At 40.5% G+C, this 14,110-nt stretch overlaps 1 protein-coding gene across 1 annotated transcript in view; it reads left to right on the plus strand.

Moving 5' to 3' along the window:
• Positions 1 to 1,019: 1,019 nt before the first annotated feature.
• RANBP9 (RAN binding protein 9) overlaps positions 1,020 to 14,110 on the plus strand; it is a 40,758-nt gene continuing 27,667 nt past the window's right edge. The window contains exon 1 of the mRNA XM_054985027.1: positions 1,020 to 1,846. Within this exon, the coding sequence (XP_054841002.1) occupies positions 1,420 to 1,846 (427 nt within the window). The 5' untranslated portion in view covers positions 1,020 to 1,419. The remainder of the gene's footprint in view (positions 1,847 to 14,110) is intronic.

Raw genomic sequence — 14,110 nt, forward strand, 5'->3', positions numbered from 1 at the left:
AAATATTAATATAAAATATGCTAAAGTAACTCACAGTGGCTATCTTCTCCCATTGAGCTATTTGCATAAAGTGGACAAGCTACACGATCTTGAATTAGTTACAACATTTTCCTGGGAATAAACTCCACTGAACAGATTACAGTAGGGCTCTGAATAGAATGGCTCAAGCTTGCTCTCTTAGTAGAACTAATCATGCAATTTCTAATTGCATGATTAGAAATTACTCCCTGATAGAAAACTTTGGGAATAAGTTGAACACCAAACTAGATAAGGGCCACTTGGAACAAAGTGGGCCTACTCAAATGTATTTTCAAAATCTGTGCTAGCATCCTGTCTTCAGTCATTGCCTTTATAGAATCTGGAATTTATCTGTAAAATATTGAAATATAGTTACTGAATATGTCTTCATATCCCTGCCCAATTGCTTTGATTTCACAATTTTAAAAAAAGGCATATACTACTTCTGTCATATTCCATATCAGCAAGGAAATGGATTTATATATGGAATTAACATAGCACGCCAATTCTTCCCCCAGTTGTCATTGCATTGTAATCTACTGACTTAAACCCATTTTCCCCTGTATCTCTATCTCGTCTATTATGCTATGCTGATTCAGATGCCTGTAATCCTACTGCTAGTACACTGTTCATTAGACGTCTCTGCATATTGCAAGTATGCACGCTGGACTACAAATATAGAACTATAGAAATAAATATTCAGTCTGACGCAAACAAACTTCGCTGCCTTCCTCCCTCAGGTGGCAACTCTACAAAAGCAAGTCGCTGCCAGTCAGCCCACCGTCTCGTCAGAAAACCGCGGAGGGAAACAAAACTCCTGACCGCCTGAGGACAACCGCCGCTTGCGGCACCTCTCGCGGTGGTGCAGCCCGCCAGCCGCCTCTTACGCAGAAGCCCCGCCCCCTTCAGTGTCATTGGCGGCGACGCCGAAGCGCCTCCCCTCAGCTGCAGACGCCGCGCCGCTCAGCTGATCCGGGAAGGAGGTCTGTGGCGGCTGCACTGGGGGAGGGGGGCGAGCGAAGTACGCGGCGCAACAAGCAGCAGCGGCGCCTGGCCTTTTCCCGGCCATTCCTTCCCTTCCTCCCCAGTTCCCCCGCCGCCCCCACCCACGGTCGCGCGCGCAGCTCCCCCAGGCCAACCGAGCGAGCTGTCGCACACGCGCAGAGGCGCGCGCCGGCTGTTCGCCTCCCCAACCCTTTCTCACCCGCGCGCGTGCGTGCGTGCGCGTGCTTCGTCGAGTCGCCTCCTCCTCCGGTGTTTTTGCCCCCTTTCCTCCCTGCCGCTGCCCTGTCACTCCGGGTCCGGAGAAGGGGGAGAGGCTGCTCGTGTAAACACGCCGCGTATTTACGCCTCGTTCCCCTCGCCGTTCATTTTTCTACAGTCGACCAGGAGGAGGCCGGCATGTCCGGACAGCAGCAGCAGCAACTCCCGGCGACGGCCCCTCAAGCGCCAGGCAACCCTGCGCCGCCAGGCTCGGCCGCCCTCCTGCTTCACCCGCCGCCGCCACCTCCGCCTCCTCCGGCCACCTCAGCCCCGCCGCCTCCCCCTCCGCCGCCCGCAATCGCCGCCACAACAACAGCCGCCGCCGCCGCTTCTTCCTCCTCAGCGGGGCCCATGTCTGCGGGGAGCGGCAGCAGCGCCCCAGCCCCGTTCCCTCACGGCGGCGACCCGGCCCTCAACGAGCAAGAGAAAGAGCTCAAGCGGCGCCTCAAGCGGCTTTACCCAGCCGTGGACGAGCAGGAGACGCCGTTGCCCCGATCCTGGAGCCCGAAGGACAAATTCAGCTACATCGGCCTCTCTCAGAACAACCTGCGCGTCCACTACAAAGGTGAGCGAGAGGCCAGGCCGCCGCCTCGACGGCACCCGTCCCCAGTCGTCCTCTCCACACAGCCGGGCAGGCGGATGAACTCTCGGGTCGTGGACTCGTGCCAGAAGGGTCAGCCCCCTGCCTCGGCCTACGTTGATCGGCCCTAAACCCAGTACTCTCCCGACCTGGTCCCGGTTAACTGGTAAATCCGCCCTGCCCCCATCATTTCTTTTTCCTCCTTGGTCAGGAGGAGACGCCGCTGCTACTGACCCCCCTACCCACTCGCAGACAGATCGGATGGCACCTGCAGAGCCATCCCCCTTCCTCGGCTCCTTTTGTTTTCCTTCTCCCCCCCACCCCCATCTTTCCTTCCACAGCCTCTCTTCACCTTAACGAACTGGCCTGTTCTTCAGGAAACTAGGCCTTGGGTTTCCTCTTAATCTGAAACCGTGTTCCTTGATCCCTGTGATCTTGAGGTGGGGAGTGTATGTGTATGAAAGTGAAATACGTGTTACGTTATTAGGAGGTTATTGTCTCTATACCTTGCTTCTCCACTCTCCCCCCCTCCCCCGGAAATATCCCTTCCTCAATGGGGAGCATCTTGAGAAGAAACCCGTATGGGGGAGGGGGAGTGAAGAAAATAGAACAACAGGAAATAACTCTCATTGGGTCTTTTGAAGAGTTTAGGCAGCAAAAGTGAAGGCAATTTGTTCATATCCCTCCCTCTTCTCCTCCCAAATCTGTAAGAAATCTAGGATTCTCTTCCGGTCTCTGGATTGGGCGAAAAGGGTATACGGGCTGCCGGATTTCTTCAGCCATCACTTCTCTTGTTGAATAACAGCTTGGGGTCAAGGGAGGAGAAAAGCAAGTCAGTCAGTGTGACGTGTCCAATTAAAAATAACCAGTTAGGGCAAGAAATGTGTTTGTTTTAGAAGGAGAGCAAAGGTCAGTAGAAGCTGGGAAAACAGATAATGTAAAACTATTAAGCATGCATAACAATGTGTGTAGGGGGGTTAGAAAACCATTGTTTATTATTAGTTATTGATCATGTTTGTTAATACAGGATTATAAACAAACCCACAGTATAGTTATTATGTGATATACTAGACTATTAATGAGAGGGAAATAATGGTTGGGAATGATTCATTTAATATTTAAACAAAATGTAATGTGCTGAGGTTTCTTGGAACAGCTGATTTCTTTCTTGTCTACTTTTATCTGGAGGTGACATAAAAATAAAGTGCGGTTAAGTGAAACATAATAGTACAGAAGGCAGGCTTTGGTTAGATTGTCATATGAAGAAAAAAAAGCAAACTGTAATTAGCCTTTCCCAGAGTATACAATTGTGAAATTCAAGTGAAATTTGATAAACATGTTACTGTTCAAAGAGATGAAAATGGTAAAACAAACAAATAAGCGGCAGTGTTTTTCTGTGAAAATTTTCTATAAAATAATTTAATTGTTGAGTATTTTGTGTAAATAGAACACTGATGTAAACTGATGATCTGGTAAATCAATGGTTAATGATATCTTTATGGAGTAGAAAAATATTTCAAGTACCTTTGCTCTAGCTTTTCCGGGAGTTGCAACTGACATAATTTGCATCCTCAGGTATCAGTATGAGATGTTAGGAGACCAGGAATCTAAGGTTCTCCAAGCCCTACTGTTGCTCTCGTGATTTTTTAAATACGATTGTGTGTGTTGTATGGAAGCCATGTACAGTATATAAGAAAGTGTAGTAGGCATTAAATTGAACTTCCTGTATGAGTGGTGTTATGGTTACTATATCCATAACAGTTTAAACTTTTTTTGCTTGCTTGCTTAAATATACCAGTTGCATAGTTTCTTATACTTTTGAGCTTAATTTATGGTTGATACATAAATAGTTCTACGGTGGCTGTGTTTTGCTCTCCTGTTTATATAATATTTTGTTAGCATGTAAATATAACTTACTTGTGGTTTGGCAGTATAGTTACAGTATTGTCCTAAGTAGTTACACCCTTCTAAGTCCATTGAAATCAGTAGGCTTAGATGGGTGTAACTTTTCTTAGGATTGCGCTATTAGTGGACTTTTTCTCTTTTCCAGGGCTCAAAAATAGTAAAATGTTTCTTCAGGCAACTTGCACTGAACTGTGACCACACCTGTGGAGAAAAAGGAAAAGCTTCATAATTTATTACACATGGGCAAGTGTGCAGCATTTGGTCATTACTCTTATTGGGAGGAAAACCCTTTTTAGTTTCTGAGGATGTAGGAGGAAAAAGATTGAAGACTTCATTTGGCAGGTATCACTTAGAACAAAACTAATTCCATGAAAAGTTTGTCTGGTGGCAGGATGTAGTAATGTAGGGAAAACTTTAGTATAAACATAGATCCAGAGGAGTTAGCCGTGTTAGTCTGTAATAGCAAAATAGAAAAGAGTCCAGTAGCACCTTTAAGACTAACCAACTTTACTGTAGCATAAGCTTTCGAGAACCATAGTTCTCTTCATCAGATGCAAGATGCATCCGATTAAGAAAACTGTGGCTCTTGAAAGCTTATGCTCCAGTAAAGTTGGTTAGTCTTAAAGGTGCTACTGGACTCTTCTATTTTAGTACAAACAGTTAGCTTACAATTAAATAGAAACATGAGTTTTTCGTTTTCGCAGTGAGGAATGCATAGTAGCATTCCATATAGGAAGGGCTACTTTATGTAAGCTATAGCCTGACTGTTTAATTCTGCAGTCTGTTGCGTATTTATATGAGAATAAGCACTTTTGATTTCATCAGGAGAATTTGTACCAGCTACTCTTTACAGAATATAGCTGTTTTAGTGCCAAACATGAAAAAAACCCTAAATGATTAAAAGTTAATTAGAAGAATAAAGTTGGACCCAGTGGAAAAGCTTAGCAGAAGGAGTTGGAACAGATCTTTGCCTGCCTACCCTTTCCCCCAGCAGCATGCTGTTTGTTCCACAGGTTCAGTGAGAGAACTTTAGTGGGAGAGCTTCACAGACAAAATGCACCACAATACAGTGTGCTGCAGCAACAAGGGGCCGTTGGATAAAATTACTTTGTTCCATGTGGGGCTGGATTCCTTGTTCCATAAAATTAATGGCAGTGGGTACTATTGCCAGTACAATAGTAGGCAAACTTGACAATTGCAATGTTGTCATGAATGTTTTTCAGCTGATTATCCCTAGGAATCATGAGAAAGAGTATCAGTCCTAAGCAGAGTTGCACCGTTCTCAATCAATTACAGTCAGTGGGTTTAGAAAGGTGTCACTCTGCTTAGAATTGCACCATATATGTTTTGTTTTATAACTGGGAGGTGGGGGGGATCCCAAAGGCATATAATCAAATGAAAACCAAGTTATGAATTTACCTGATTAGCCCTGCAAGCTATCATTTTTGTGTGTGTCTCTTCTCACATGATGGCAAGGATAATAATAACTGTGCTTATATATTGTAATCACCAGTCTGATATGGACCTATACGGAGTGATGCTACAGAAGGACAGTGAAACTGAGATGCCTCAGTGACCTCACTAAGGAGAGTTAAATACTTTTGAAATAGATAAGTCCTCTGCCACATCTAAGGAGCATAATGCACGGTTCTCTGAACTACAGAATGCACTTTGAGTGTGCTACAATTTGTGTGTCTAGAACTTTCAGTGCTGTCATTTTTTTCATTAAATTGAAACAGGGAAGTATATGCTGTTTGTGTTTACGTTTTATAGGTGGTATTCTAATAAAAATAATTTCCACCTAAACCTTTGAATTCATTTGAATACATTTAAACCATGCTTGTTTGGCTTTTTTCCTAATCAGATTTTTCAGTTTAAGTATTGCTGTTGGTACATGGGTAGAATTAACATGGGATACTTTAAAAATTTTATTTACTAAATAAAAGTCAAAATAAATATGCTCAATCGCATCACATACTGGAACCCTGGAAAAAAAAATTCTGGAAAAACCTATATCAGTGATTACCTCTTCCTCTGTTGATGCAAGCTGGTAGCAGAAGAGATAGTAGAAGGTATTGTAACTGATTTCCCCTCATGTTGTCCTGTGCTTTGTCTGTGAGGTTCCACTGATGCTTAAGAATATTAAGAACAAACTGCAAGCAGCTTAGAGGAAGGGAAGAGTGTGGAAAGATCTACTCTGTTTATTCCTTTGGTGAGCTTTATCACTGCATCTGGCCTATTAGATGTACAATGAACAGAGGATTAGAAAATAAGAGAAGCTATTTTCAAAAAAACATGTTCATATTTAAACAGAATGAGATTCTAAACAAATTCAAAATTCAGTTTGTTACTTTGGTAGTTAGCTCTATTAACACAAAAAGCAAAACACAGTTAACAAAACTAACCAAGATTCCTTACAAGATTCCGTATAGGATCATTATCAGAGTTTGAAAGTGAGGGACAGATAAGAGAAATTCATAGAAACCTTGGTACTGGAGGAGCATATTTGAATATATTATATAGATCTCATTAGCATGGTCTTCAGGAATGTAGAATGTTGGTGATGTGGATGAACAATTTAGAAATTGGTGTAGCTATTTTTACAGCTATAATGGAGAAATTTTCCCCTTTTCAAAAAAGATAGCATACCAGCACCGTTTTCAGTAGCGCCTGCATGGATTCCTAGGTGTTTTGTGTAAACACTTTCTGGGTTGTCTGTCTTCATGTTAAAACCTCCCTAGCTCAGTTATGATTTGTAGTGCACTGACTAATAGTATAGGTTAGTGGTTCCCAGTCTTTTTGGTATGATGATGGATTGTATGGTGACCCATCCAGGGCTGGCTCGAGAGATTGAGAAGATGCTGGCGGGGTGGTGGTGGTGGTGTTCCACCGGTTTGAGGAGATGGAGGAAGATGGCACATGTTGGCAAAGAGGTGAGTGGCAAGTGGCTTAGTGAAGTACATCTCCCACAGCAGTGAAACGCTGTAGGAGGATGGGCAAGAAGTTGGGCTGCTGAAGGAGCAGTGCCAAGACACACCCTGCATCCCCACATAACTTTTGTCCTCTCATTTTCCCATGTACTGAACAGCTCCCCCCTCCCCTCTAGCCCTTTCTTCTCTTCTTTCAGCTATTATGATAAAGTTATTAGTTGCCATGTAGCTTTTCCCGCCTCATTATTGTCACAAAGGGGGATGGCGAGGCAAGAATGTGAGAAGCTGGAAAGGAAGAAGAGAAAGAGAAGGGTGCAAAGGACAGGATGGCTGGCCTGTGACCCACTTTCAGAGGCTTTGCAACCTGCCTTGGATCCTGACCAACAGGTTGGGAAACACTGGTATAGATAAACCTTAGACTGTTTTGCAGTTGATATTTAAGTCTGTCTCGTATCTAAATCATATGAAAACACTAATTTGACTAGAATATTCATCATTAAAATTTTCTAATTTTTATATTGCATTAATTTTCAGAGCGGACACATCCCTGAAAGCTGTTTTTAACATCACGTTTGAATAATATCCTGGCTCAGTCTTTCAAAAACTATCAATGATCTGATTGCATCCTGGTTTTCTCCTGCCTTTCTATTATCAGTTGTTGCCAGTATTGATTTGGTTCATGATTAGGCAAAGAAGTCCTAACTATACATTTATATCTGCATTAATACATTGCTAATTAATGACTACTAATGTCTCCTCCAGATCAGGATTCCAGGCCACAGTTTGATCCTGGCTTGAAGTACTGGTTTGAAAGAGAAATGCAAGCCATAGTTTGTGCTGAATCAGAAACTCTGGTTTGTGCTGAATCAGAAATCACTAATTAACTGCTGATGTATGAAGAGAGGAGGAATTCAGAGCTTGGTCATGTAACACAAATGATTTATGACTGCCGCTGAACTAATTTTTCCTTGTGTTTTCCAGCTGAATGTAGATTGTAAGGTAGAATGTGCACAGACTTTACTTCTTCCGATCTTTCTTTTTGCCCAGAGAATCCTGGTTAGAATCTAAGTCTGGTCATGTATTGTAGGTAAATGCAGGTTTGAGAGTTAATCAGAGTTGGCTATTCATTTATCTGGCCCTGCCTTGCCAAATTGGGATTCTAAATCTGGATTAAGTTAGTCGGTGGTGATGGTGGTAGATATGATCTATCTTACATGTCTGCATTTGAGTTCCACAGGTAACTGGTGCTAGTTTCTAACCAGGGTTCTATATGCCAGAAAGGATGAGGAAGAAGTGGAGCACTCTTGTGAACATGGCAACAAGTTTGTGTACAACTTAATGACAACTACTTGAAGTGTTTTTGAATGCAGCCAGGAGTCTAGTTGCTTTTATAAGTTTTCATGGATGAAGCAGTTGTTTTCAACCTCTCCAGAGCTGTGACCCACTGAGCTGCAGAAAAAGTGATAGGAAGCCCGTAGGAGAAAGAGAGTTACGGCTTTGCTGATGACAGGGTTAGGACAAGAACAGAGAGGCAAGGACAGGAACACAAGCCAAGCCCCTGGAGGTCCACTGTAGCAAAGCTGAAGCAAAGGGTCAACTACCACTATAATTTCACTTCATTGTGCTGCTGCTCCTGTAATTAACAAACAAAGAAAGGGTGCTACAAGGGTGCTAGCACTTGGTGCTTCTAAAAGGGAGCAGAGAATGGCTCTAGATGCTTTCAGTCTGTTAAGTAGAGCTCCACAACCCACCTTAGGGTCAGACCCATGTGCTGAGGAGCACTTGATTATTGCATAAAATGTATAAACTGTGCATATGATCCCTCTTTTTTTTCTAGGATCAAAAAGATTTCATTTTAAAAGAAAAAAGCTAAGCCTCTTATAGATTAACCCATGGTGCAAAAAGTGTAATTGTTTAATTTCTGCATGATATAAACATTAAATACATTGTACCGTCTTGCTTACAAATTAGGCTCCATGCAGTGACATTTGCCTTTGTCTTACAAAATGGACATAGTGTCTAGGCAGAAATTCAACAGATACAGTTTTCTTCAGAACTTGCTACATACACATCTAATTAATTACTACCCAGCCCATCCATATAGAGCACTGAAGTGTAGCAGTAAGTGACTAACCTAAGGCTGCTCAGCAGCAAATCAGTGCCAGATAAGAAAGTATAGACCATCTACTCACACTAACAGACACAAGACACAGTAGACAGAGTATGGGCAAAGTATGCGCTTATATACACACTTCATCCCATTTTACAAGTTGGGATCACTAATGATCAGAGAAATGATTTACCTAAGGACAGCAAGGGAATTTTTAATAATTAAGGCAGCTTGTTGAACATAATAATATTAGCCTTTGGTACCAGACTGCATGGTTTTTACTGATCTATGAGCTAGGATAGTTTATCCCAGCCAGTAAGAATCTAGGAGATACCCTAGTGATTTTTGTCTGGGCATTTATTAGACTTGTTGCCCTGGTCAGGGAAGGATTGTATATTCTTTCCCAGCCAAATACATTAATGTTCATTTGTTAAGCTATGGCTTAACTTATTTCCATGCTTTTTGGAGCGTGGGTTAATTATGTAAGTGGCTTCTTTCAAACCAGGAGGTTTTTGAATCTTGAGAATAATTCTGTCATTTATACTACTGGACCACAAAAGTTAAATATTTGTCCCTGGCAGTATTTTATATAGAAAAGCAAGTGTTAACAATGCAGTTGATAAAGATCATGTTTGAGTTTAAGTCTGAACAGATCTAGATTTCTTTTAAAACCAAGTCATTTTTGTGGGTCACACAACTGAATATTTTAAAACAGATTTTTTCAAATTTTAAAATCTTTTTTAATCTACCTGGTTTCATTTACCCTTATGAAAGAGTATATTATTAAAGTATCTTTTGTATGCTCTCGTGGCTTTGTGTAAAAGGAATTTTTAATATACTTTTAAAAAACTCTTTGACTATTTGTGTCTGCGTTACAGCTACATTTTACCTAGTCTCAGACCAGAGTTCCTTTTACATTGCAGATGTTTAGGATCAAGGTGACAGCTGACTTATTGAAAGAATATTTCCTTTATGGAGATAAATGGTTCTTGAAAAAAACATAGTTGTGTTCTTTATCTTAAGGCTGTAATCGTATTTTTATTGTGTGTGTGAATCACCTCCTATTCACTAAAGGGGATGTACTGTAAAACACTACACGTCTCTGTGTGTGTGTTTTGAAGTTAGGTCCAACCCCTCTCCCTTTTTTTGGTTTTAGCCTTTCATGCTTGTCACAGGCTAATTGAAAGTTTAAGTGTTGGCCCTCGCCAACTCTTCATGTGGCTCTCTTCAATCAGGTTATCTGACAGGCTTTTCTGTCTTCTCCCTTCAACACAATATGGTTCTTAAATAGCCAATGATTCTTAAATGGTAGTTAAGGGAGGAGTGCTTGAGTCATTGGATGATGGATAGTACACTGTCCTCTCTTTGTCAGGGCAATGTGGTCTTTAAGCATATGTAGTTTCCTTATAAGCATTATTTAAAATGCTGACAACTGTCTTCCTTCAGTTCAGTGTTGGAGAATTGTTCTAGGTATTTCAGTTAGGATTTAAAAATAAATTAAATTTGAAATCATCATCTTAATCATACAGACTTGTATCCAGCAGGATCTGCTTGTGGAGTGGACCTTGAGGAGCTGGACCTTTGTTTCTCTTCCTGCTGCTGTCCACCAAAATTATGCTACTGGGAATCAGTTGGCCCTCTGGAACAGCATAAGGATAAAGTAAGAGTATCTGCAGTGGGGTGGTGCAGTTGGCAGAATTCAACTTCTCCTCTGGGGACAGAAGTGTCCTTTAGACTTCTGAACTGTTTAGTTGGATACAGGACATGCTGTACATTAGAAACATTCTTTTAATATGTTCATCAGTTCTTAGGCTGTTGTCACAAATACTCAGATCCAATCAGTTTTGAAAGCAAGGGGAAAAAATTCATATCACTTTTTCATTGGACTTGGTTGTATAGACATATTGCTTTTTAATACCTTAAACTGTAGCCTATTTATGTGAAGGCCATGGCGGGGGTAGATTTTCTAAAGAAAGCACCATTTTTCTTGTGTGGGTTTTTACAATAATGTTTCTTCAATATTTCCAGTGGGGAAAAACAGACATTTTGGGGAGATCTATGGAAAAAGTCCCACTACAGTGTAATATTTTTTACTTTGGAATGAGTAAATTCTTTTTAAGACAATGTTTAACTAACTTTAAATGTGTAGAATAAAGATTTTAATGTAAGATGATCTACAGTGTTACAGAACAATTCCTTTGCATACTGTAGACATGCATGACATAGAACAGATTTTTCAAGGATATGTTGTCCACGGTTTAACTAATGTATGTGCAGCGTTTCCTCAATCACTGGACATCATTTTTCTTGTAGAAAATGGAAGTGTTTGTACTTTTAAATTTCATGCTGTATAGTGAAATTATATGTGCTGAGTTGTAATGATGAGTTCAGTGTTAAAACAGTAAAAATAAGTTTAGGCTTGGTAAGAAAGTGCGATCCTAAGCAGAGTTACTCTTCTCTTTTTTATTTTAATATTTTTATTTTTAAACAATGAGTGAAAGGCTTAAAAAACAGACAACATGCACATTAAATACAAGCAGAAAATCAGAATAATGAAATTACATGATGTTTCCCTCTCTTCCCCCATACATACTTAAGGTACTTCACATTTTATATTAAACATTATATTCAATATAGAGTTATACCCTTCTCTAAGTCCACTGAGGGCAGCAGGCTTAGAAGGGCATCACTGTACTTAAGATGGCACTGTAAGTATTGCATGTATTTCAGTTTTTCCCAAGGTTTTGTTTTCTCCCATAAAGCAAAATGGTGGTGCACTTCAGATATTGTATACTTGTTCTTTTAAAAATAGTTAAATGTATGCTTTGTTAAGAAACCAGAGTTTTTGTATTAATTGGTTGGCTTTTAATCTTGTCTTGGACCAGCAGTTCTTAGGTTTCAACCCACTCTTTTTCTTTTGTGCCATCAAGTACAGTTGACTGATGGTGACTCTGTAGTATTTTCAAAGCAAGAGATGTTCTGGTTTGCCACTACCTGCCTCGGTGTGACAATCCTGGCTTTCTTGGTGGTCTGCCGTCCAAATTTGGACCAGGGCCAGGGCCAATTGTAAACTTCTGAGATCTACTGAACCATCTGCCCCTGCCATTTAATAATGCAGTGTTGTCATCAGATGCCCCCATAAAACAGTACACCAGACAAGGCAACTTTATGTATAATCATGATGCACACATATGATACACAGAAATATTCAGTGAGATCCTGTGCCTGATAGCCACCAGCAAACTCTTTTAATGTTAGGCTCAAGTCCTGTTTTTGGTTGTCACATTTTTAAAAGTCCGAGGGAAAAATCTGGGGTGTCCTCAAAGTGGGTATAAACAGCGCTGCTCTGCTGGCCATTGGAAGCCACTGCAAGTGGGAGAAGGGACTTGCGGAAGTCCCATACGCTCCATCATTTGACCACCCAAATTCTAAATGCCCCCTCAGATTTGGAGATAGAGCAGTGAGGGTCTTTATGTCCTCTGTGAAAAATTGCTTTTTTTTACTATCACCTTTGAAGAGGCACCTTCACAATGTTTGGATTTTGTCAAGGGCAGAGATTTATGCAGTCAAAAATGGCAAGCTAATAGCGACACTAAAAAATCATAAGAACTGTAAAATCAAATGGTCAGCATGGTCTGTGGTGTTTCTCATTGCTTCTGACATTGGTCGTGTAGAGATGTAAAGGCACGGAGGGAAATATATGCACACCTTTTAGGAGCTTTCACTGATTTTTATGTGAAAATGTTGAGAAATTTGAGAGAGTGGTAAACACTCCTAAGGAATATTTTTTGTTTGAAATGAGTGAAAAGACAAGGTTTTACTCAGAATGTGCAGCATGAAAATCTGAGGAGTTAAACTTGCTGATAGAAACCCTTTAAATATTTTTTCTTTGGGGAATGAGTGATGTTTTTTGAGACAAGGTTTAACATATTCTAAATGCCATAGCATTCAGTTTTTCCAGTGGGAAACTTTGGTGAGTGCTTGAAAAAAAACTGGTATGTATGAAATAAATTTTTCTCTTTAGGAATGAGTGAATGTGTTCAAATAACATAGGGTGCAACTGTTTGGAACTCTCTCATGCTTTAGTTTGGGGTATACTTGCTTTGTTGCTTGTAGTGCTTTTAAATTCCATAACTATGCCAGTGAATACAATTGTATATGCTAACCAAGTTGTAAATGATAGTTTTTATGTTAAAGATGCAGAATAGATTTTGGTTTGAGAGGAAAATAATGCATATTTCAGTTTCCCCCATGTTACTCCAAAAAGAGTCTTCAGAATTTCTGGAAGTTTTACATTCTTTCTTAGTTATATGTACTGTTCTTGTAATTTGGGTTCAGTGTCCCAACAAGACAACCAAAATGGCTGTCTGTGCTCAAGAGCACTTTGTATGAACTGTAAGGAAAAAGAGTAGAGTGAGGCCTCCAGTTTATGATGGATTTTAATTACAGACATATTCCTCGTTGCTCACACACTGGGTTGATTAATTAGTAGCCTCAATAAGAATAAGCTGGTTATCTGTACTGTGTTCTGACATTAGTAAAGCTGGTGCACATGTTCAGTTTTTGGAACTGCATACAAATGCATGAGTCATCCCAAATATTTCAAATTTGAGCGAAGTACCGCTTCATGCGGTATGTGCGTGCCAAATCTGCAAATACCTTGGACATGGATACCATCTAGATAATTTACCAGTTTGAGAAATACCCTTGTTCACCTTAGTGTATTGCAAGATCACTCTTTTCTTGGTGGTTTAGAAATTTGTATTCTGTTCTTGAAACGTGGACTTGCATCAATATAGTATACTATCAAAATACCTCAAGTTTAGCTTAATATCTATTAAAATACTTGAGCTGCAGTCCTGTGAACATTTTGATTGCTTAAATGCACTTCAGCTTGGTAAGATTTCAACTTTATCACCCTGTGCAGTATTGCTGCTTAGATGATGATTAAGTAAAATGTGTTCAACTAGAGCATGTAGAGATTTGCCCAGATACCTGATAAGTAGCCTTATTGATGTAATACCTGGCACAGGATAATGCACTGTTGGTTTGTGGTACAAAATGTATAGAGTAACTAGTACATGGGTTTCACTGGCAATAACAAAGTTCTTTGACTATTTTCTTTAAAGAAAAAGTTTACGTTTATTTATAGGTTAAATGTTATTGTTAAGTGCTTGCTTGAGTAGCCAGATAACGCTGAAACTATTACATTTGAAATGAACTTCTCTCATTGGAAATGCGTTGGCAATTCAGTTTTGATTTCTAGTCAGGAGCCCATTAGGTTAACTCAGATTTTTGAGCATC

The sequence above is a fragment of the Eublepharis macularius genome, chromosome 7, assembly GCF_028583425.1.
Source record: "Eublepharis macularius isolate TG4126 chromosome 7, MPM_Emac_v1.0, whole genome shotgun sequence".
NCBI lineage: Eukaryota > Metazoa > Chordata > Lepidosauria > Squamata > Eublepharidae > Eublepharis > Eublepharis macularius.